The 23,824-nt window shown below is 32.7% G+C and overlaps 1 protein-coding gene and 1 long non-coding RNA gene across 2 annotated transcripts; one reads left to right on the forward strand and one right to left on the reverse strand.

The window, feature by feature from the left end:
- Positions 1 to 56: 56 nt before the first annotated feature.
- LOC117238646 lies at positions 57 to 3,041 on the forward strand. Its single transcript, XR_004494238.1, has 3 exons — positions 57 to 206; positions 1,505 to 1,603; positions 2,834 to 3,041. It is a non-coding gene; the product is annotated as an uncharacterized LOC117238646 (long non-coding RNA).
- LOC117238645 (dynein heavy chain 8, axonemal) lies at positions 408 to 23,289 on the reverse strand. Its single transcript, XM_033503725.1, has 65 exons — positions 23,041 to 23,289; positions 22,711 to 22,933; positions 22,345 to 22,496; positions 22,072 to 22,270; positions 21,828 to 21,991; positions 21,585 to 21,761; positions 21,296 to 21,517; positions 21,107 to 21,208; positions 20,899 to 21,045; positions 20,518 to 20,792; positions 20,080 to 20,264; positions 18,878 to 19,279; positions 18,338 to 18,497; positions 18,033 to 18,256; positions 17,718 to 17,833; positions 17,255 to 17,435; positions 16,825 to 17,162; positions 16,570 to 16,733; positions 16,176 to 16,430; positions 15,849 to 16,089; positions 15,380 to 15,579; positions 15,123 to 15,294; positions 14,748 to 14,893; positions 14,335 to 14,473; positions 14,026 to 14,256; positions 13,752 to 13,957; positions 13,311 to 13,531; positions 12,825 to 13,110; positions 12,586 to 12,724; positions 12,284 to 12,504; positions 11,992 to 12,175; positions 11,792 to 11,932; positions 11,142 to 11,489; positions 10,824 to 11,013; positions 10,204 to 10,349; positions 9,932 to 10,130; positions 9,724 to 9,842; positions 9,318 to 9,654; positions 8,575 to 8,845; positions 8,298 to 8,498; positions 7,954 to 8,199; positions 7,361 to 7,679; positions 6,801 to 7,027; positions 6,512 to 6,734; positions 6,268 to 6,444; positions 6,025 to 6,192; positions 5,738 to 5,953; positions 5,519 to 5,656; positions 5,056 to 5,352; positions 4,829 to 4,984; positions 4,411 to 4,566; positions 4,206 to 4,341; positions 3,963 to 4,114; positions 3,644 to 3,897; positions 3,100 to 3,528; positions 2,742 to 3,018; positions 2,473 to 2,659; positions 2,150 to 2,411; positions 1,853 to 2,092; positions 1,610 to 1,777; positions 1,403 to 1,544; positions 1,150 to 1,339; positions 970 to 1,091; positions 745 to 906; positions 408 to 687 (listed from the first exon to the last, which is right to left on the reverse strand). Exons 1-65 carry the CDS (start codon positions 23,170 to 23,172, stop codon positions 562 to 564), a joined length of 13,326 nt encoding a protein of 4,441 aa, XP_033359616.1. The 5' UTR covers positions 23,173 to 23,289; the 3' UTR covers positions 408 to 561.
- Positions 23,290 to 23,824: the final 535 nt, after the last annotated feature.

Consider the following 23,824-nt stretch of genomic DNA (forward strand, 5'->3'; position numbering starts at 1 on the left):
CAACATTTTTATTCGTTACACTGTTCACGGAAGTTTCTCGAATAAATCAATGAAAATCCACAATTTACGCGCGCGCTCGCGCACGTTTCAGAAAATTTAGAACACGAGGTGCCACCACGAGTTTTCAAGACTCGACATGGATAAATTCCCAGCGGTAATTCTTTTAACAATGATAATTATGAGACGACTTCGATCAAATGTAAAAGGTAAGTATTAATCATACCTACAATAGCTTAACAAAATATTTGTGCATTTACTGTAGAAAATTTTTATGTATGTACTGTATGGGTTATATAAAACATTTTGAAATTTTATTTCCACTGTAATGAGACACAACTATCATGATTGTACTGCTAAAATCTGAAATTAGTCTGAAATGTATATAGAATTTATATTTTCCCATCAGATTCCTTATTTATAGTTTCTGGTAGTTTTTAAAATCAAATAATTATAAGAAGTATTGTCTAATAACAAATATCACATAAATCTCATAGAATCATTTGCATCATATTATATATTCTCTTGAAGCATGTTAATTTAAGAAAAGAGATACAAATACTTTTATTTTATATCACATAATAGAGCTACCCCGCGCAAGATCCAGAATTCTGGTGGTCTGCTTGTTTGCAACCAAAGTGGTGTAACCAATAGCACGTAGGTTCTTTGTGGTTTTTTATACACTGGACACTGTGAATATTAAAAGATAATTAATAAGTTTAAAGGTTTTAGTACAAATATATCTACCTGATATAATTTTGGATCTTTATCAGGAATATTATATAAAGCAAAGATGTGAATGACAGGCATTAATACATATAGAACTTTATTTGCTGATTCACACAGTCTATTATTCCTTCTATCCCAACCAGCCCCTTCAAGAAATAGTCCATATATATAAACTCCCTCCTAGTACATAAAACAGTTGTTATTCATTAATGTATATATGATTTCACAAGATGATTAACATACTTGAGGTGCAACTTTAATTTCTTCTGCTGTATACCGTAAAACTTCATTATGTAAAGTTACATTATCCAATGCCCATCCTTTGTGAGCTCTTGTTACTTCTTGCCTCATTGCAGTTAGAAATCCTATGTAATTAAAGTTTAATTATTTGCAATTAAATTTCATTTGTAAATTATTATGTACCTTGAGGATTGAAAAATCCAGTCATCCAGAATTTGGCAGGTCTGTCAGTGTGCAACCAAGTAGAAAACTGTTTATTTCTGTCCAGTAGTTCAGTATACCAAAAACCAAGAGAGGTAGATTCCCATGATTTTGCTTTCCATGCTTTTGGTACTCTAGCATCATATATATTATCAAGAGCATCTCTCAATTCCTAAACATTATTTGCATGAGATGAATTTATAATGTTTAGTGTGGAATTAATAAAAAAAATTACCTCGCTCATTATAATAACACCTTCTATAGCAAGTAAAAGATCTTTTAAAATAACGTCCACTAATGTAATAACTACTTGTATTCTATCAATTTCTTGTTTCAGAAAAATAGTCATTGGTGCAGTGGCACCCAATATTCGCAATCTATAAAGTAATATCTCTGAATTAGTTGATGGAAACAATCATTTAGAAATATTATTGAGGTATACCTCTGTTTTACTTCAAATGGATCATAACTTGGTGGCAATTTCTTTAACATTTCCTTTGCTTGTCTAGATACAATTACTTCCCTAGATTCACCACCACCTACACCTGCTTCCTTTGGTTGTACAGATATTATAGTATCTAAAACAGCTTGTGTAGTATTGCCTTGATATCTGCAGCATTATAAATTTCTCATAAATTCCTTTCAATACAGTTACAGCAGGAATATTGTGAGAAAATGTTCTTACGTAATGTTTGCATTAAGATGCAGACCATAAACTTGTGGTGGATCTATGGAACTCATTTCATCAATTACTTTCAGGTAGTCTGTAACTTGTTTGTAAACTAAAACAGGGTATCCTTTGTAGAATACAAAGTCCTCTGAAAAAATTGCATCTAAAAACCATAATTTTGCAAATGTGTTCAACAACCTTTTGTCATAATCATCCGTAACACGACCTCCATACTGCACCTCTCCTATCATGTATCTAAAATTGTTTTTTCATTTAAAATTATTTTTAAAAGAAATTTTTCTCTTGTATTACCTTATCGTGTGCCAACTTATTCCTTGTTTTACATCAAAATCACTCAAATGATTGTTAATGAACATGCAGGATGCCAGCCAATCTGATAGATTAAATTCATATGGTATGTTCCAACCAAGAGGTCCAAATTTTCTTCTCTCTTGCACAATAGTATGTAAAAACGATACTGTGTATATAATTGGTATATATTGTGGAGCATCACATTGATCTAACATTTCTTGACTCATTCCACTATATGTGGCAAGCAAACCTGCTCTCACACCTAACATGAAGGATGAAGGAAAATGTAGAAACAAGAAATTAGAGAATTATTCTTCCTTTACCTTGTGGAGGCTCATAAGTGTATTTTATGGACATTTGCAAAAGAGATATTGGAAAGTCCTTGTGTGGTTCTGTAGTAATCCATATACGAAAATTTGGATGTGGTTCCTCCATTTCCAAAATGAAGTTAACTAATTCTTGCATATAGTCCAAACCTAAGTGACAATTTTGACACAATGCCCAGTAACCCTATAAATTACTATATTAATGCATCACACATTAATACCTGTATTTTCACTTAATCTCTCTTAAATTTTTCATAAAAACTAACTTCAGTGCTTGCACTTTGAATCAATTTTCTTGCATGAACTTCTTGTCCTTGTCCCATTGAGATACTTTTACACATAATCTCCAATTTTTTAGCAAGGTGTTCTATACTGGGTGTAGGATCAGAACCCATACTCAAGAAGCAAATCATGGGAGTATTTGGTCTTGATTCACTGTGCATTACATCCAAAAGAGTAATTACAGGCTCTGCATATCTTTCTCCTAATGAAGTTGATATGTATTTTCTTGATTGTGATAGTGTTCTATCAATACACCATGCCCTAAAAATTTATTAAATACATTACGTACGATACTTTTTAATCTGTATACATGAAACTAAATTGAATGGTCATTAGGACAACCTAATTAACAATAAACGTCGAAAAGTATCTAAACTGTTATAACCATCAGGTATCACTTCTTCCTCCGGAGTAGGTTTATCAAACCATTGCTTCCAAACCTTTTCAGAAGCTGGTACTTGAGAAGGAATGTATTGAAATTGTCTTAAGGCAGAAAGTGCAATCAAATTTAACCAGGTAACATCTGTAATCCATTTGCAAGGTTTTGGTGCAACAGTGTTTAAGTCCAAGGCTGCACCACCTTTGATAAAATACTGGAACTCATCGTGAGAAATAACATCACGTTGTAAATCAATCTTTAACGTCATCAATAAGATGAACATGTATTTATGAATTTCGTAAAGACCTCTTGCTTTGTACTTGAAGATTTCATATGTGAGGTATTCAATAATGAAATTGATTCTACGTTGATTAACTGGACTCTTCTCAGATCTAAATCGATCGAATAATTTTGTATTCAACTTTAATAATTCCTCACAAATTAAAGTATATTTGAAAAAATATATATTTTTTTTAAATTAAATTAAATTATACTATATACGTATACCTTTCCATAGAAAGGTCGAAACGTTCTAAGAATTGAACGAGCGACGTTTGATACATGCAATTAACCAAAGACATATCGCAAATTAAAAAGTACAAAACACTGCCACGTGTTGCTACTGGTCGAAATTCTTCTCGAGCTAAATCGATTCTTAATTCTGTATCCTTTGCGATGCTTAACTGCTCGTTTATCTCGGCAGCTGTTTGTTTCGTGATATTTAGTACAGACATTAGTTCTACGTCTTCTATCAAAGGTCCCTGAAGACGAACAAAATATGATACACTTATTAACATTTACAAGTAAAGTAAAATAAGATACATACTTCTACGGTCGTCAATTTTTGTAGAAGATTAGCTTCTAATTCTTTGATCTTTCTATTATTCGCAGTTACATTTGCTATCAACTGTGTTTTTTCGTTTTCAAGTTCCTTTCTCTCTGTTAGGATTACTCTTCCTAATAACTGATCTTCCAATCCTGCGAATTTATATGCAAATTTATTTAGAAAATTGGTAAATATATGTACATTATATTACATTATATCTAATTATTTATATTTGAAAATTACCCTTTATAGTGACAGTAAAATCGATTATAGCAGTACGTGCAAATATTTCTGGCGTATACGATGGATTGGGTAACTTCGTAGTAATATAAAGTCTAAAATCCTTATGAATATCCACTTCTTTATCGCCTAACTTTACCTATAAAAATTATCGATATATATTTATGTCCAAACCATTTCTAAAACAATTTGAATGCAAGTGCTTTACCTTCAAAGAAGTTCCTATTTTTATAAAGTTCTTTTCCAGCAAATTGTCCAAAACAGGATCCAATTCTTCTCCTACGTCGACGATTAACAATGGACGACCCAGAGAAACACAATCTTCCAAATAATTTCTAAAATATTTATGTGTGAGTAACGTTGCCTAAAATCAAACATCAAAATGTGTTAACATTCTACAGTAAGTAAATTATACAAATCATTTCAAGATTAGGATATTCATGTATTTTAGAAAAAAAAATTCACTTTATCAGTTACTGATAATAGAAACATTTTTTGAAACACACAAATTAGGATGAATTTTAGCGAAATCAAATACATACGTTCATCGAAATTGAATTTTTCGAACAATCTAATAATTAATTAATCAAATGTGAAAGGGTTAACATAGAAAAAGAAAGTTTCACCTGCAATTGAAATTCTTCTTCTTTCTTCATGATCCATGCTTTACCTTGTAGCTGAGGATCGATTAAGAGGGGATATCTGGTTGCTTGCGTTACTATAATTCCATTCTGAATGGACAAATCGTCCGTTGGAAGACCTTGCAAACTCCACTCTCCAATCTTTAAAATATCGATGCCATACTCTAACGACATTCTATAATTAACACATGTTAAGTTAATTTTTCACTTACAGTAGCAGTATCAGTCAAAGTAGCCGTAATATTTATTACGAGGGAAATCGGAATCTTTCGGGCTTGGATAAAATCAAACCATTGTCTCTGCAATAGAGTCCTGAATTCTTGATTGAAGGGCCCGCAATATGATAAGAAACCTATTAGAATCAATACATCGCCGACTAGACGATCTATTTCCGATTTAAAGATAGCAATTTGCTCTGTCCATCTTATTCTTTCGCCAGAAAGTCCCTCGATCATTGCTGTGGCTGTGTCTGTCTTCGCTTGACATATTTCTGCTAAATCGACTATTTTCTGAAGAGATAAATTTTATTTAAGAAACACACAAATTACGAGAAAGGAAAGAAAAAACAGAAAAGAGGGGGAAAAATAGAAAAAATATACGTGCTAAAAGGGAAGATCAAAAGGAAAGATAAATCATAAAAGTTCTTGGAGTATATATATTTTAAATATAAATTACTTGACGTTCTTCCATCACAGCATCGAACTCTTGTTGTACCACTTTCAAATCTTCGTCTTTCTCTCTCAAGACACTTTCAGCTTCCATTAAGTTTCGATTCGCTTTCTCGTATTTACTTTCTTGCACAGCCAAATTCGCCTGTGAATTAAAAATTCTTTATAGAGATTTTGTTTCTTTCGTCTTAATGATTTGAATTAAAAGTGAGTAAGAAGTAAGTACTTTTAGTGGAAGAACATCTTTATTTATTCCGTAGAATGTAACCATTGAGATGGTCCACTGAATGAGACCAGCAACGTTTCCGCAAGCTTGCTTCGCAGCTTCATAAGTATACAAATGATAATTTAAGTATGGTCGCATTAAGTCGACGGTTTCGGCGTTGATATTATCCTTTGGGAAATTTTGCAAATTGTATAAAAATCTAGTATCAGCCATCACCTGTAATACGTAAAGTAATAAAGAATTTATATGTATTAAATAATGAAATAATGGAATAACGATGGAAATACTTTTAAAGCTTCAGACCACGAAGGAGTTAAAAATTGTCGTTCGTAATCAGGTTTAACTGGTTCCAATCTTCTTCCAAACAGTATTAACACGCAATCCATAATAAGAGTAATTAAATATGGTGGTTTTCCTAGTTTTCTTACTGTGGCAATGTCAGCAGCTTTTATAGTCTGAAATATATCACAAAATTGTCATTTAAAACCTAAAGTATCTAATTAATTTAAATTTATATAAAAGGAACCAACTTGCAAGGCAGCCTCTGCTTCCAATAAAGCAGGCTCCGCAGCTTTCAATTTCTGTTCTGCTGCCGCTTTTTCTTTCGCGATCACTTTCAAGATAGTTTCTGCTTCGTCCTTAGAAACCTGCACTTGTGCTTTCACCGCTTCCGCTTCGCTCTTCTTTTCATTCACAGTAACTAAAATCTACAAAATAATAATTTTATTATTAAATTTTATTAAAGTTTTATAATTAATATAAAAATATACGAACAGCTTCGACTTGCACATTCTTCTCAGCGATTTCTTGTTGATTTTGTTCCAAAACTTTACGCAATTCATCGACTTGGCCTGCAGCATCGATTAACTTACTTAAACCACTGCTCATACGATACGAGAGGATATTAATATTATCCAAACGTTGTTTGTAAAGTACTTTATATCCGCTTAGGAATGTTAAAAATGATTTTGGTGTTACGTATACTTCTCTTCGGAATCTATTCAGAAAAAGGATTATGTATATCTATATGAAAATGAATTAAGATTAATTTACATAACATTACCTATCGAAATATTGTGTGCAAACGTCATTCACATCATGATGTATATCTCCCATAACTTCCATCAACTGTTGTTTTATCTCTGCACTACACATTACTTTATATTTTTTTAAGAAATGATCACTGACTTCGTACAAAGCATCTTTTGGCCATCTCCAGAACCAGTTCATGGTGCAACCGGATATAAGACCAGGGAATTTCAGTGCTCGCGATCTGAACTTCTCACCAACCTGCAATTCAAATACGAATACACTTTTTATCAAACACACAAATGGTATTCTTTCTTTAATTAACCCTTTAATAGTATAGTCCAAAAATAGTAAAATAAATTTCACATTTTAATCGTCATCGTACCTAATACAATTATTAATATCTATTTCTTCTAAGAAGTTGAAAGCTTTGTATCTCATACCAGAAAAGACAGGAAATCCTGACAGTAACGAAACAATTATCTTTTAACTCGTTCATTCTGAATTCTTTGTTATTTTGTTATATTGTTAGAATGTTAATAAGTTTTACGGTTTCATTATATTTTACATGAATTTATAGATTAAATCACTCACTGGTGAAAAACACAAGATCACATGTAACTGATCTCTCGCACGTGACAGGAAATAATCGTAAAGATTATCCGGAGTGGGTGGACGCCTTGGATCATCCTTCTTCATCATAGGCGTCACCGTCGTCAAAATCTCATCAAGTTCATCTGCTGGAAATAGATTTGCAACTTCACCAACGCTCAAGATATTATTAATATATTCCAGAAAAGCTTCCTCCTTTATGTCATTATCCGTAAATATGAACGTTTGTCCTTTGCTTCCTACACCAGCTGCACTATACACTTTTCGTAAATCCTCCAATAAGCTTGTAACACTATAACTCCTAGACAGAAACAATAATAGACAAGGATAAGATAGTAAAAATACCACGATTCATCATGGTGTAGTCATGAGCAGTATGAACATACTTGCTGGTGTATCAGAATATCTGATTTCTCTCGTACAATAATTTACCAATTAATAAGATTAGCAATTAAATTAGTAGTCTGTAAATTATACTTATACTTATAGACTGTAAATTTGTTTGATTAATTCAGTTGTACAAGAGGACCCTAGTCTGAAAATCATTTAGAAATTCTTTTGCTGCGATTACATACCTGGTTAACGTAATTTGATAGAAACTAAAACCAGCAATAAAAGAGGCCAGCCGAGTCAGACTCTGTTTGCCTGATCCTCCAACACCTACTAGCATCGCGTTACTTCGAGGAACACCTAGGATTCTCGATATTCGAATCAGATGCACCAAAGCATCGTGAAAGAATACTAGATCCAGGTGCATCCCCCGAATGTATTCGTTGAATTGATCCATGTTTTGTCGAACTTTCGCAATCACATCCTCATAACTATAAAGAGGTTTTCATTTTGTTAACATTCGAATCCTTGATTAGTGTCATTGGAGTAAGCTGAACTGGTGAATTAAGTTTTTGAAGTAAAATTGAACCTTGGAATCTCTTCGTAAATCTTTGGCGCCTCGAAGACGAAGTCTTCCGGTTCATCTCCAGTAGGTTCCGGCGGTTCGCGTAGAAAGTTCACGAAATATGTTTCAACTGGTATATAGAAATTAAAATCAGAACCCAACATTTTCTCCGCAGTTTTTCTTAATGTACTTTTGAACCACTGGGTGTCCTCGTTATTCGTAAATCTAATAGCAATAAAGAATATAATTATGTCTGTAGTTTATTGAAAAAACTTTTCGGTTTACTCGTATGATAACCAACCGATCTGCAATCACTCGAGTACATTCGTGTTCCCAAAGCTTTAATAGTCTGCTTCTAGAATCACATTCAGCTCTTTCTATTCTGAGAATGCCTTCCCATATTCGTGACAAGTCTCTTAAATTAAAAATATAGTGGAACTTCGCTGGCGTTGGTAACATTTTACTTTTAGTCTGCTGCCATAGAACTCTCGTCAAAGGTATTAATTTTGGCAGAAAGCTTACAATATTCTCGTCGAATCTAGTACTACAGAAATATCCTTGTCCAATACTTCCTAAACATTTTTTCAAAACATTTATTAACCTGGTAATTTCCTAACCAAAGCTTCGATAATTACAGAATCAATAATTAATAAAGAGAAATTAATTAATCCCAGTTTAGTAAATCTACGTATTTGTAAATTATAAACGTGGTATCGTTTATTTTTGATAGGAATGATACGATGCACTGAAACAAAAATTACAAATAAAGAAATTATTTATAAATCTCTTGTCTTTGTATGCGTCGTATCATTTCCATCAAAAATAAACTGTCTTGTAATTTAAATTTGTCGATGTAATCTACGCAATGTAACCTTGCCATTATCGTTATTACATTTATATTGCATATTATAATTAAATATTACCGAGTTATTACAAGAAAAGAAAATAACGATTTACATGGAACGTAGAAATTCATTAATAGCTGTTTTAATGCTTAATTAGAACATCTGTTTATATATTATTTCGCTAATTATATGCTCTTACTGAAAATCGTGTCCATAGATTTGTTGGATGGTAATGTACAGTTAAAAATATTGAATTGTCTCTTGAGCCGTGGTGGAATATCGTTTCTACCGCCGCCAGGATGGATCATAGCTGCTAACAACTGAATATCCTGTATAATGCAGAAATCGCCTGGCTTATCCAGGGAATAAAATCCTTTATACTCCATCAGTTGACGAACTATCTCGTTTGTAATTTGATCACCCCATTCATTTATCTCAGGCATATTTATATCGTCGATGAAAATGGTCATTTTCCGACCACCTGGCGGTCCGTAAGTGGTACCCACCCTTTTCTCGACGTAGCTCTCAAACACTCGCTACGAATCGTATTCCGTTACTTCGTAACTTATCGTCTATACTAATTTTCCGAATTTCGAGTTAATTACCTGAACCATATTAGGGGTTGATGCAGAAGAAAAACTAAAAGATTTGAATAGGTGTTCTTCTGGATCGTAATGGGACATGAAGCTTTTGATCATGACTGTTTTCGCCGTTCCTTGCTCTCCTATGATTAGTAGAGTCGTTTAATAGTTAATGATTAATAAATTACTAATCTCTTAAAAAGCAAGCTTGCGACAGTGATGTGATTGATACCTATTAGCAGCACTGCTTTTCCTTGTTTTGCAATGATATCGATCAAAAATAAGGTCCTTGCATTATCTATGTTAGGGACTAAAATAGTGTAATATTTTAAAACTTCGTCCGAAGGATAGATAAATTCTGGGACCTTTTCGGACCAATGAATCCACTGGCCATCGTCTGACACCAGATATTCAAAGATAGTTTCATCTTCCTACGATAACCATTATTTCACGGTATAATTATGCTTGTTTCCATATCAATTAATCCCATGTGCATAGTACTACCTTGCATTTTGGCCAATTACATTTCGATTGATGATTAAGTAGGAACTCCTGCAATGCGTTACGTTCGTCTAATTCCAATACCGCTCCCAGACTCCACATTAGCGAGAATAGGAATATCTTTTCGATGTGATACTCTGGTAGTGTTCCTGAATCACGTACATTTCAATTAAATCCCTTCACGTAACAAACTACACTTGCAAAGGTGTGTAAAAGTTTTCAGTCCGATAGATTTTTCAATTACATGTAATTGTCGAATTTTACAAAACCAGTTTGTTAGTTGACAAACCTATCTTATTAACTTTATCTTCAAATTTCTTAATTTATGAATTACAAATTAGTCGAAGATGGTTCTGATAGAAAAAGATTCGATGTAATGCAAGCAATAAAATTAAAAAAAATAAAGATAGTAATATACATAATACATACATAGTAAATAGTTAAATATATTATTGCTATGTTTTTAATAGATATTTAATTTGAATTTATAACCTACCGACCCCATAAAAAAGTGTCAGTTTTAATTATTAATTGGTTATTACTTTTTAACTTTCGATTAAATTCAAATATTGTTCTTACTCTGATATGAGCAATATAATAGTATATAGATAAAAAATACGTACTAGCCGTATCTTTATTTGTACCAAGCAAACCATCCAATAGATCGATACATTGCCTTATATAAAGAGCTTCCAGGAGATGCATTGTTGTCGGAAGCTTCGTTTGAACGAAGGTATGAGCATCGTTGTAAATTTTATTAAAGAAATTATTCAACACTTCTACTTGTGCAGGCGGTTGTGTCTTGAACCACCCCTGAGTATTAACAAAAAGATATTGAATACTGTTACATCTTAAAACGCAGCCGAAAGTATGTATCAACAACAAAGCTGTTGAAAGCTTAGATACAAGAAATAGTAAGAAATATGTAGTTTTGAAATTACTTGTAGAATGGGGGTCCATTTTAGAACAGAAGCGCTTATGAACACCATTCCCATGCGGGATATCGTGGCTGGCGATGCATTATCGACATTATCTGGCTCAAAGACCAATTTAGTGTTTGACGCCATAATTATACGATCGCCATTCGCTAAAGTCAATGTCTTATTATCATCCAGCACCGAATTTAAGTTCTCAATCCATACAGCATCCACAGGGCCATCCAAGACCATCCATAAATTTTCTGTTTTCTTCGTCTGTGTCGATCTTCTCCATATAGTAGAGAAAATTCCATCTGTCCAATCATTTGTCGCTACATCCAGTCTACCAAACATCTGAGACGCGGTTATGGCCTAAGGAAATTGTTTCGTTACCAAATTTAGTTCACTTGCTGCAAATTACTTACTAAACACACCAATGCATTGTTCATAGAATATTCTCGACTATTTTATTTTATAAGATTTTTTTCAACTTCTTAATATATTATGTATATTATGTAATTCACCGATTAGAATAGTGGTAGAATTTATCAAAAATACGTGCAATGATAATCCGCTGTTGCACGAGTAGCTTATTCAGAATCTTATTTAGACATTAACGAAAAAATTGATTGATCAATTAGTAATTAAAGGTCGGTGTAAAGGAAGACGCTAACTTTGGGATTCATTCTGACTTCTTTATGGGGCATGCCCATTTCTGTTAAAGCTTTCATAAGAGCCCACATGCACATGGTTTTCCCGGATCCTGTTGGCCCGAGCACCATCAAACCATGACGAACCAAAGACGTTTCGTATAACTAGAGATATAAGGAGTATTATTATCTCGAATAGCTCGATGTTCAATTGCGAAGTTTACTTGAATTGTTTTCAAATTCCACTCTGCATGATTCATTATGCCAAGAGCGGCAGTTGCATTTGCAATTGCTTTCTGCAGGTCCTTGTATGTTTGAACTCTGAGTTTGATTCCTGGGAACATATCTTCGATGAGAGACATAAACAAGGGTTCGTCTTCGTCTACCAACTTTGATAGATTCATGTCTCTGCAATATCACAGTGAAGATAGAACTTTGTTATTGTATGATAAAGGCCAGAGGTTTGATTTCCATTGGAACATTTTCCAGTATCAGCAACTGATGGATTTGTTTTACCTTAAAACTCTCATTAAGGTAGTCTCTTCAGAATCGGTGGGATTCGCTCGTTTCTGCGCACCAAGAGTTCGCAAACAGGATAAAATGTTTCTCAGACCGAAATCATAATGCACTTGTTTGCTTAATTGTTCTTCGCATAGTTTGTACAAAGTAAAAAATTTTCGTGCTAGTAAAAGGTTCTCCTTAAAGCCACAGGCTGCCAATTTTACACGCATAATAATCTAAACGAACGAATAATCATCAATGCAATAATTTATATCGAACATTTATATTATAGCTGTATCATTTTTACGTGATAATACTTGTCTATCGGGAACCATCATAGCAACGCTTCTAAATTGTATCTTTAAATTTTCTGGCAACTCTTGGCGACCAGCGTAGCCAGGATTCATAGTAATGAAGATCCCAAACTCGTAGTTTAATTTGTATACTTCACCGTCACTGTATGATACATATATTTCCTTAGTAATTTAAATTATAAAATTACTTAAAACAGAAACTGTACTTGAAACTCTATAATCTGATTGATATTACAGAATACCTAAAAAGGAAACTTGTTTTTCTTTCCCTTCTTGTTGTGAGTACGATCGCTATTTGCTGAGCAGCGACGGATAGAACCGGCAAATCGATGCGATTAAACTCGTCGAAGCAGCCCCACGCTCCGGCCATGGCTAATCCTTTAAATATTCTGCCCAAACCGCGGAAATCCATTTGGTCCGAGCAATTAAATACCACCACGTACTTTCCAAGGGCTTTCCCCATATCCTTTGTGGTTTCTGTTTTGCCAGTCCCAGCTGGTCCCGCTGGTGCACCTCCAAAATTCATACCTGGAGTACCAAGTTTAAAAAATGATTGATAATAATTGAAAATTAGAACAGGCTTGACATACTTAGAGAAGAAGTATTCTTCTATAATTTAAGAATGACGATATCCCTTATTAAAAACTCATATTTGTATAATTGCGACAAAGGAAAATAGTTATTAATTAAAGAGACTTGCTTCACCCGCACTTTAACGATAGTCTTACCTACAGCTTGAGCTAACGTTATGTAGCATCTGTCGGTAAGAGGCGTAATGGCGAGTCGATCAGTGCAACCTAGAAACTCATTCTGATAAACAAAATCTATGTCTGTGATTTTTATAGGAACATCTTCTGTTTCGGTATCGTAATAATATCTACACTGCTTCAACCACTCGAAGTCGTGCACATTGCGAACTCTCATCTGACACATTTCGTCGAATATGTCTCTGGAAAATTCGTGAAGATATTTATCGGCTCATTTCTCCAGTACACGAATAGTGGGTTATATTATTCATGATATTTTAATGTTCAATATTTTCGATACAAAAGAATATAATAGAAAAGAAAAACAAGGCGTAAAATACTATAAAATAAATTCTTAATTTTCTTCGAAAATTCCAATCAGTTTTAATTTTCTCGTAATATGGGACACGACGATAGACACACCTCTGATGCACATGAATAGTAATCAAGGCCTCGTATTTTGCTCTCGCGTATTTCGACAAATCCTTAACAGTCACTTCAATGAGACTGTTTAATAATTCGAGGAACCATTGATTCGTTCGCTTCATTATGGTTCTGTCTCGTCTTACTGTATTGAGAGCTATTTCAGAGTTGCGAGTCCATAAAACTTGCAAGACTAATAGGCCTACCTGTTAAGATGTAGTATAATTTACAATCGAGAAAAACAGGAAAATTATCCAAATAATCGAAATTTTACTTGTAAAATCGAATTGTCTATCAATTGTATAACGTCAAACTCTTCGTAGGTGAGAGCTTGCAGCCCTTGGGAGATTACACTGCCAACTGAGAATTGATGAACCGCTAACAAAGTGTTCAACCAGTTCTCTACACCCCCTGAACATATAACATCCTTCTCCATTAGTACCTTCTCGCCTTCGCGCGAATACATAGCTACAATCCTCTCATACTCTTTTTCGTGAAACTCTAACTGTAATTGTGGAAATCTAAATTGTATCTATGAATCTAATTGTAGGAAGAAGAGAAAATAGTCTGACAGTTTCGTTACTCTTGCTGTGTTGTCGAAGAAACCATCGAGATATTTCTGTATGGTATGGCAATCTGCTGCTTGACCAAGTATTTCCAACAAGGTGGGATCTGATATGAAGCAAAATCTTGGAAATACGCTTCGTTTTGTTTCCAAGTATCTGTATAAGTATCATATATTATTTTATTTTAATTAATTTAAGTCATGTTAACCCTGCTGCATTCTTTAGACCATGTTTAACCAGATCGTATTGTTATATTGTTAGAAAATTTCTTGAATTTGGGAAAAATGTGCAGGCGTCTGAATTTTATGCTAAAAAGATTATGCGGGAAAGATCGATTTTTCAATCGAAACTGAGAATGGTAATTGAAAGATAAAAGATTTTAGAAACGAAGCTGGGTTAATAATAGAGGTGTCCGAATCAGATTTGTTACCCGCTGAGAGACTTCTGACACGATTCCAGCTGTTCCAATAAATGTGGCAAGAATTGTCCCATTGTTTCGTCTCCTGTGCATGTTTCCACTGCGTTCACGTTTTCACGTGCTCGATACATTATCTTCACCCAAGCTTTATCGATATTCTAGAATATTTAAAATGTAATTTACGATTTTCTGATTTTTGGAATTTAACCCTTAGGAAGTATCAACCAATGTGAATTTTGTTTTAATACCATCGTCCAGACTTGACTTTATTGATGTCTAAAATAGAGAGGATCGATGTCTAAAATGTATTAGAGTGAAATTTCAAACATAATAGCATGGACGTGATTTTCTTCGATAATAGCTTTTAAAGATGAATTGATTACTTACATTGAAACGTTTCGCCTCTGCTGGGAGTTGTTTCGATATATCACCGCCAATGAACACCGCTTCTAAATAAGCCCATAAATTCTGTACAGTCAACCATTTTGCTAAAATTTCGGAGGTGTTGCTGAGCTTATTTTGCCACAATTGTATGTCCTTTTTGAAATACGCATTATATCTAAATTATATCATATAGATTGTAGTAATATTATTGACTCGAGATTAAATATTTTTTCGTCTAATTTAAACAATCGATTAAATACCGATTTGCCAGGAGTGAACTGATGATCATTAAACTGTCTTCCAGTTGAGATATTATCTCGATCGTTTCTGTGCCTTTTAAAAGTAATTCTCCTCTTTGCTTAAACGTGGAGAACTGTAAATCTACGGTAGCCCATTCTGCTATAATTTGATTCAGTTTACTCTCTATATCTTGCTCCTTCACCGCACTTATGCATATATCCTACGAAAAATTAAAAATTCTATTAATTATCGTTATGATTATTACCATCGTCTTATTAAATCATTCTATCATCTTTCTATTAAATATTTCATATAATATAATAGAATTCTCATCATAAAAAATTGTATTGCTTTAAACATAGCTCTCAGAAATCTTCTATTTATGAAATGACCTAATTACGTAAATAATTCTGTAATATACATGTTCTACATAATAAATAGTAATTAATTAGGAGAGATAGATATTACGTGTTTCGATTGAAATCATACCTCAACTTCATCTTTGTACTTCAACAAAGGTGCCTGCATCACGCTAGCCAAAGTAAAAGTCTCCGACTCGACGTCAAAGTGGTATTTGCACAACTTCGACATTCTTTCCCAGTGTCTTTCTTGCATCGCTTTATTAGCCATCATCTCTAACAATGGGCAAGTCTCGTTGAAGTCATCGATCTTCTTCTTCAGCTCGATATAAGCTGGCCAGTCTCTCATAGCCTTTGGTAATCGCCGACATCTAACATAAAATTGTAAAGTCAAGTTACGTGCTGTGCTTACATAACAATGAACAAAATATCAAGAAATAGTAGAACTTGTAGCGACCTGTTCTGAAAATCGGCTAATTCAGTCATTATAGATTCGATATCGATGTCTGACCAAGGTATCTCGTAGTAACCGTCGATCGTTCGTATCACTTGCAAATACAAGGAGTATAACTTCTGCAGTAAATTAATTTCCCTCTTCCTTTGATGAAGAGCAGGGTAGTCTGTTATTTCAATGCCGAATAAACTTTCCCCGCTACTGTAAGTTTCGTACTTCTCCCATAACTCTTCGAGAAGAGCTTGAAAGAATATGAGCCTAGAAAAATCAAATAAGAATAATAAAGCAGTTATGAACCGGGAATGATATTTACGTTTCTATTTATTTAGCGCTAGAACTACCGATCTTTGATATAATTATATTCTAATTACAATAATCTATTATTCATAAATAATACCGATCACTAGCTTCTTTAGCCGGTATTCCCTCAACCATAGGACCATTCAGTTCAAAATCGAGATCAAAATGAATTACTTGTTGCTTAAATATCGCAACACCATCCGTCAGTTCCTTTTTCAATGGTTCTTGCATTTCGCATATCTTTGTTTGTACCTGTTTCGCCTTATAATATCGAACAATTCATTATTCAAAATATTATCGCGTAATAACATGAACGATATGCGATGAATGATAATTTTTCATAAATTATTACCGTGTTCAACATGTTTGTAAAATTGTACCGTAAACTGTCCACAATATCCTGTTCCTCCTTCGAAATAGAGATGTTGAACCTCCCCATTAACGTATACGTTTCCTCGATCAAGATCAATTCTATATCCAACGATATGAAATCGTCTCGTATCTCACTCAAGCATTTCATTGCAATCCTCACGTCTTCCAGGTCCTTTATTTCTCTGACCAGTACCTTATTCTTTTCATTTATATATTCGGTGATCCTTTTTAATTTCTCTTTATAAGTCGCAGATAACTTCTGTCCCAATGACGTCTTCCATGCGCGTGCTTCCACTAAAAATGCTAATTTCAGTTTGTCTAAAAATTCAAATTTCCCATAAATACATAAAGATCCGCTATCTATTCGTCGCCAAACAAGAAAAATGACGAAAAATATATTAGATTATTACCCATGCTAATTTCTATAGGCCCAACTACGTGTTTCTTTGGCAGATTTTGAATTTCAGCGACTAAATTGTCATACTCCACGAACTTTTCTTTGATCACTTGAGTGATGGGCTCGGAATCGACGAAATTTTGAACGATATTGTCCCTGTTTTCGGACCATATGTACGAATACTGCAAGTAGATCTACTCGAAAAATGATTTAAATAACTCAAATTGAGTCACATGTGTCATCCTTTGCAGCTGTATGTATACACATACAGACATCTTTCGAATAACTTGATCAATCGCTTTCACGATATTAAAATGTGTTATTCGAGACTCAGGATACGTGCAAATTTCACGTATACAGAAATTTCCGAGAGTTTTCTCGAACTTTTAACATGTTATTTAATATCGATGTAGCTCAGATGTTATCCGAGATTTGCTTGTATATTTAAAATTGGATGAAAAGAAAAATAGTAGTACATTGGCAATTTCATCGACGTCTTGCTTCATGGCGAAAATTGCACCTTGCAGGCTCATTACGCTACGAACTATCTCTTTATGATCTGATATGATCTGATAATAATTCTTCCCAGAATCTACAATGTCTCCTATATGAATAAGTCATTAATGTATATACGGTTATAAACATCGAAGAGTCTGTTACAATAAAGAAGTATTAAATTAAAAAAAGAAAGTAACAGCAAATATGCAGCTTTGTTAAATGATGATACTATCACGATCATCGTTAATGATGTTTTCAATTCGCTATTTTCGTTTCTTCCGCGAAAAACAAACCTTGGAAATTTGTTACGATACTTCCAGACTTTAGACTAGTAGCATAACGCTGTCCCCATGCTGTAATTCGTTTGTGATTCTCCAATAAACTAATTACTAATTTTCCAAAATAATACTGCAACTCTTCTATTGGGGGTACTATCACGATGTTTGGTATTTGCAAGACAAATGTTGTTAAAAGTATCGGTGATTTCTGATTCGATTCGTTATCTTCCATCAAATGGCTGTAGGTATAAAAAACAGAACACAGGTCATTTTTTAGTAACGTTATCTCATCAGCAAATTATAGATGCAATCGAATGAACCTTATATTAGTGACTTTTCTCTTTAATAATTCGAGGGAGTTCTTGGTGCATTTTACTAAGGCTTCTACGAGCTTATTATGGAAATAAGCAAATAATTCCATGCAATCATTGTGCACCTTGTTTATATGGACTTTACGTGTTCTCTCGATAGGGGCAAAACCTACGATTAGTTGATAGATATGGATCATTATATTTGCGAATCATACAAGATGTTTAACCCCTTAATATGACGTTTTTTACGTTCTACACAGATTACATGCCTGTAGTACTAAAATTTTACTGTAACATTATGTAGATTGTATTTAATCTCTTATGAGATGAGATCTTTTTATCAGAAAACTTTCCGTCTTAAATTAATATTTATTTTAACACAATGTTCGCTATCCTGTTCTTCTTCTTAAATCTTTTAGACGAAATGCGCAAATAAAAACACAATAATTAAAATTTGCAAATTGTTGCAACATGTGCAGCGGAATACAACAGAAGTATTAAAGGATTAATTATGTAATAAGGTAATTAAAATTAATCAAAAATGGACACCTGGCTCATATTTTCCCTTTGTCAATTTCGTTTGTGAGATATGCCTTTGTATTTTATCCGGATCCATCCAATTATATTTAACATCCTGAACAGTCTCGTCGATTATAAAATCCATAAACTTGTTAATAATAGCCGTAACAGCTTTCTCTGCTGCTGATGATTTAATTTCCAAATCAGCCGCTACTGTAAGCCCATAGGCGATATTATCGTCTAATAATTGTGTAGGAGTCTTTGCATGGTCATCGAGTTGTAGTAAAACAGCTTCTGATATGGATTCGAAAACTTCGTCAACCCTTGCTTCTTTCATGTCTTTTATCTCTTTAACAAAAATCTGCACCGATGTAAGCGAGTGCCTTATTTCGTCACATACTTCGCCAATGTTTAAGGACGTCCATGTAATTACCGATAGACAAGGTTGAAAGGCAATCTCGAGATTAACGAGAACGATTTTTATCAAAGTCAAAAACAATATTGGTATTGTTCGTCTGAAACGTAGGAGAAAAATCTGGGATGTAAGATCGTTTCCTATTATATATATAAATATTCTTATATCTAGTACAGATTAAATGTTTTTCACTGCTTTTTATTTTCTATTTATTATACAGAGTATATTTTATCGGTATAATCAAAGAGAAAATGTTATATAAAATCAAGCCATTTAAAGCTTCATTAAAAATTTATAATGGAAATATAACGATTAGATGATGACCTAATAGTCAGCAGAGTACCTCTCATTCGAGGCAGTGTACCTTAATGTATTATTTTCATCAACCAACTGTTTCACAGTTTCATACGACGAGGAGATTTTATCTTTACAAAATGTTATTATCTGTATAAAATCTGGCACTTCCAAATCAAACCTAGCCATGTGTTCTGATTCGCGTATCACCTCTATGATGTACGAATCGAAATTCAAATGATACTTATTCGTATCTGGATGTCTTATTATCAAGGGCGAAGCCAATGCCAATCGAACCTATCGATTGAAACATTTAGTAATTTAATCATAATTTTATTCATCTTATCATATTCGACGATTATACTTACAATTTCCGAAGAATCATACCATGATTTGTGATATATCATTTCATAGTGTATAAAGACACTGATCAAGGCATTGTAAATTTTAATGCATCTCTGCATGTGATCGTGGCTAATTACTCTTCTACATTCTTTATATATTTCCATCGGGCTTTCGATACGTCTGAAAAGCTGTCGAATCCATAAAATACGACCAGCAATAGGTGGAACGTTTCGTGGTATCGGAGGATCCGATCTGTCTTCGTTGTATCTATCTCGTACATCCTCGATTTCTTTTTGAAACAACCCTGTAAGTTCTAAATACTTTCTGTCGATTCTCAGATGCTTAAACTTCAATTTTTGGAATCTATACAAATCGTATATTTGTGATGTAATAACGATTAACACTAACTTAGATTATAATGCAATATGTGAAATTTTTCTTCGTATTTTTATTAAAAATTGTAAATTTTTTGCCATACTTTATTGTCTTAATAATTAGCATAAATCAAATTAAAGATATTGCCAGCACTATTGACATGGATATACCATTTGTCCCATAATGATAAGATCAACCAAAAATTTTCAATTTTGATACGCTATGTTATATAAAATGATACCTTGCCACTACTCTCAAAGCTTCCGTTATGTTTGGCGTTTCCGACACGCTTTTATAGAAGAAGTTCCTTAATTCTATCTCTGTCTCTGCCACGTTTTTCTTGTAGTTATCGTAATCAGAATCAAAATATGGTTTTCTATGATTTAATGGATCATAATCTTTAGACGAAATTTCCTGAAAGAAACTCGAGAATTTGTTTGCGAATACGTCTATTCCCTCTATTGCAGAATTATAAAGAATTAGATACGTTAAAGTTGTTTGCAAAACATCCATGATCTGAAATATATTTAATTTACTTTTTATGATTTTGCTCAAAATGATAGGATTATATTATAGGATTTTAATATAATATATAGTAGGATTTAAATATTTTATCACTGACTTTTATTATTCTCGCTTTGAAAGTATTAAATTTTCCGAAAACATACATTTCAGATACTTCGAAAGGTTTTTCATCGGCAGATTCTCTCACCTCTTTGCACATTTCATTGTAATATTCATAGTATTTTTCACACAGTTTAATGCAATCCTATAATAAAAAGATTTTGTAGTAAATCGATTTACTTAGAATTTTTTAAATTAATATTTGCCTTTATCTTGGATATCATGACTGATTTAGCATCGTTCCAAACATTTATTTTGCCATCCTCTGTTAAGTATGCTTTGCACGCTAAAATCATTTGATTCGTCATCTGGAAGATTGATAATCAAATCGTTGGAATTTTATAGAATATATGGAGATACACATTTTCATTTTTATTATGTTTCTACGATGGTACTTTTACAAAAACTGCTGTGATCATTCGGCTGCTATTAAAGAATCGAGAAGTAGCGTATATCATTCGTATAACATACATGAGAGGGGGTAAATATTCTCCCATTTTTGTTGGATCAAGCCTGTACAAAGGTTGAGTAAATTTTTCTAGTGCATACAAATATTTTACATTATCTTGTGCGAGAATTTGGATCATTTGAACGTGTTTTTCCAACAATTTCCATTTCTGTGTATCAAATCTGAATTAATTTCTAAGCTTTAAATAAAAAGGGATATCTTGTAATTAAACATACTTTTATATGTTTCGATCTTATTTTTTTTAAAAAATCTATATATTTTTGGGTAAATGGAGATTTAATGTGTTCAATAATTGATGAAAAACGAGCTAACAATCTTCTCCAGTAACTGAGTTCTGCATTTGGACCCATTGTTTCTGTTTCTCTACGTAATTGTTGACTCTGAACAATGGCCTATATATCCAAATACATATAATTTTTTAGTGGATTAAAATAAAATGCTACACTCATAAACTTTACCCGTTCCATACTTTTCATCCATAATTTAAGATTATTTTCTATAGCTTCTATAGCTTCTGGGTTAGTAAGACTTTGTTTATTATTTTCTGGCAATTCTATATACTTATGATAGGCCTCCCAATCGGTGTAAAATTTTATTGTATTTTCTAAATCTATTTTAGTCACTAAACAAAATATAGAAATAGTAGTTTCATTGTATAGATATAGATATGACTTTAAATGATTATGAGTTGTACTCTCTTACTGCTTAGAAATTCACAAAAGTCTCTAAAATCACAAATAAAATTGTTCACAACTTTGTCACCAGTTTCACATTTTGACAATTCACCCCATACTTTATTAGCAATTATTGCTGGTAAATTTAGCCTTAAAATTAAATCTGATATGGCTGCAAGTGCACTTCGAGATACTGGGTCAACTTCTGCATATGCATAATATGCTTCCTGTTCAAGAATTCAGATTGAGAATACATTATAATGTACAGAAATAGTTTTGCACAACCATACTGAAAACCTACTTCATGAAGATGCTTTGTTTCAAAATCAATGTCTGATTTCAATCTATAAACTATAACACATTTGCCAGAAAGTTGTTCTGTAGAACCATCAGTAACACAACAACGTATTACTTCAGTTTCACGCTCATATTGTGGATTCCATCTTCCTGATTCTATTTTTTTTTATATATGTATATACATATATTTATATATATATATATAATATATATAATATATATAATATATATAATATATAATATATAATATATAATATATAATATATAATATATAATATATAATATATATATATTATATATATATATATTGATTATATATTCAGATTAAAATTTAGAAAAATATGTATAATAAAAGAATAATTTATGATACCAAATGGAGGTGGTTCCATTGGTTGATAGTGTATAAGAATTGCACGCTTTCCATCTTTAAGAAAGAAACTATCAAGAACATTGATATATTCGTCTTTATCAATGATTCCTTCTTCTAAAGTATCTGGATCTACATTTAAAATAAAAGCAGCAACTTCCAAGACCTGTCTATGGGTTGCTTTAAGCAATGCTTGTCTAGCATTTCGATTCTCCTTAAATTTGGCCTATTTATACAATAAAATAATAAAATTTAAATGAAATAGTCTACTAAACAATATTTATATTTTCTAGTAAAATTGACAATTTGTAGTAGTTTGTATGCTTTACATACAAGTCGTTCTTTTAAACTTTCAGTAGGTAATTCTTCTAAACCGACTCTTCTTTTTAATAATTCAGCAATGCGACGATCAATCGCAGGTTTTGTATAATCTCGAGCTGCAAAATATGCAGTTATGTGTGCCATTATCTTAACACATGACAAAAAGTCTCATTACATTTGGTATAAAGTGAACATCAAAGTATGTGTAAAAATTTGAATAAAGGGGAAAAAGCAATTTTTATCGGGTGTATAAAAAAATGTCTGGATATATAGAAATTATGCAAAATTGTAAATTTAAAATACGAAATATGAGGACTTATGTATTATCGAAAGATAAGAAAATTCATTTTAGTATATTTTTCTTTTATTTATTTATGTTAATATAAATTTCGTGAAGTTTTCATAGATAATTATGCACAAATAAATAAGCAATTTAAAATTTCATTCGGAGATGCGCATTCAAAACAATAAGCATGCGCATTAGAGTTACTGTGCACATGCAGTTGCAGTGCACGTCAAATTAGAAAGGTTACAGCAGACAGCATAAATAAAACTATATCTACAAGGAATAATATTACGATCAAAAACAGTCAATTGTAAATCATTCAAAGTGGCATTGCTTCTTTTTCTATTAAATTAAAATTTCATTACGAAATATGCAAGATATGTATTTTTAAAATATATTTTTATACTTGAATTAAATGCATGGCCAACTGCCGATGTTTAATAAGGTTAATATGTATTTTCTTCACACTTAATAATAGCATATTATAATATTCGTCTTCGTATTAATATG

This window comes from Bombus vosnesenskii, unplaced genomic scaffold (assembly GCF_011952255.1).
Source record: "Bombus vosnesenskii isolate JDL3184/JDL3185 unplaced genomic scaffold, Bvos_JDL3184-5_v1.1 scf7180000013579, whole genome shotgun sequence".
Lineage (NCBI taxonomy): Eukaryota > Metazoa > Arthropoda > Insecta > Hymenoptera > Apidae > Bombus > Bombus vosnesenskii.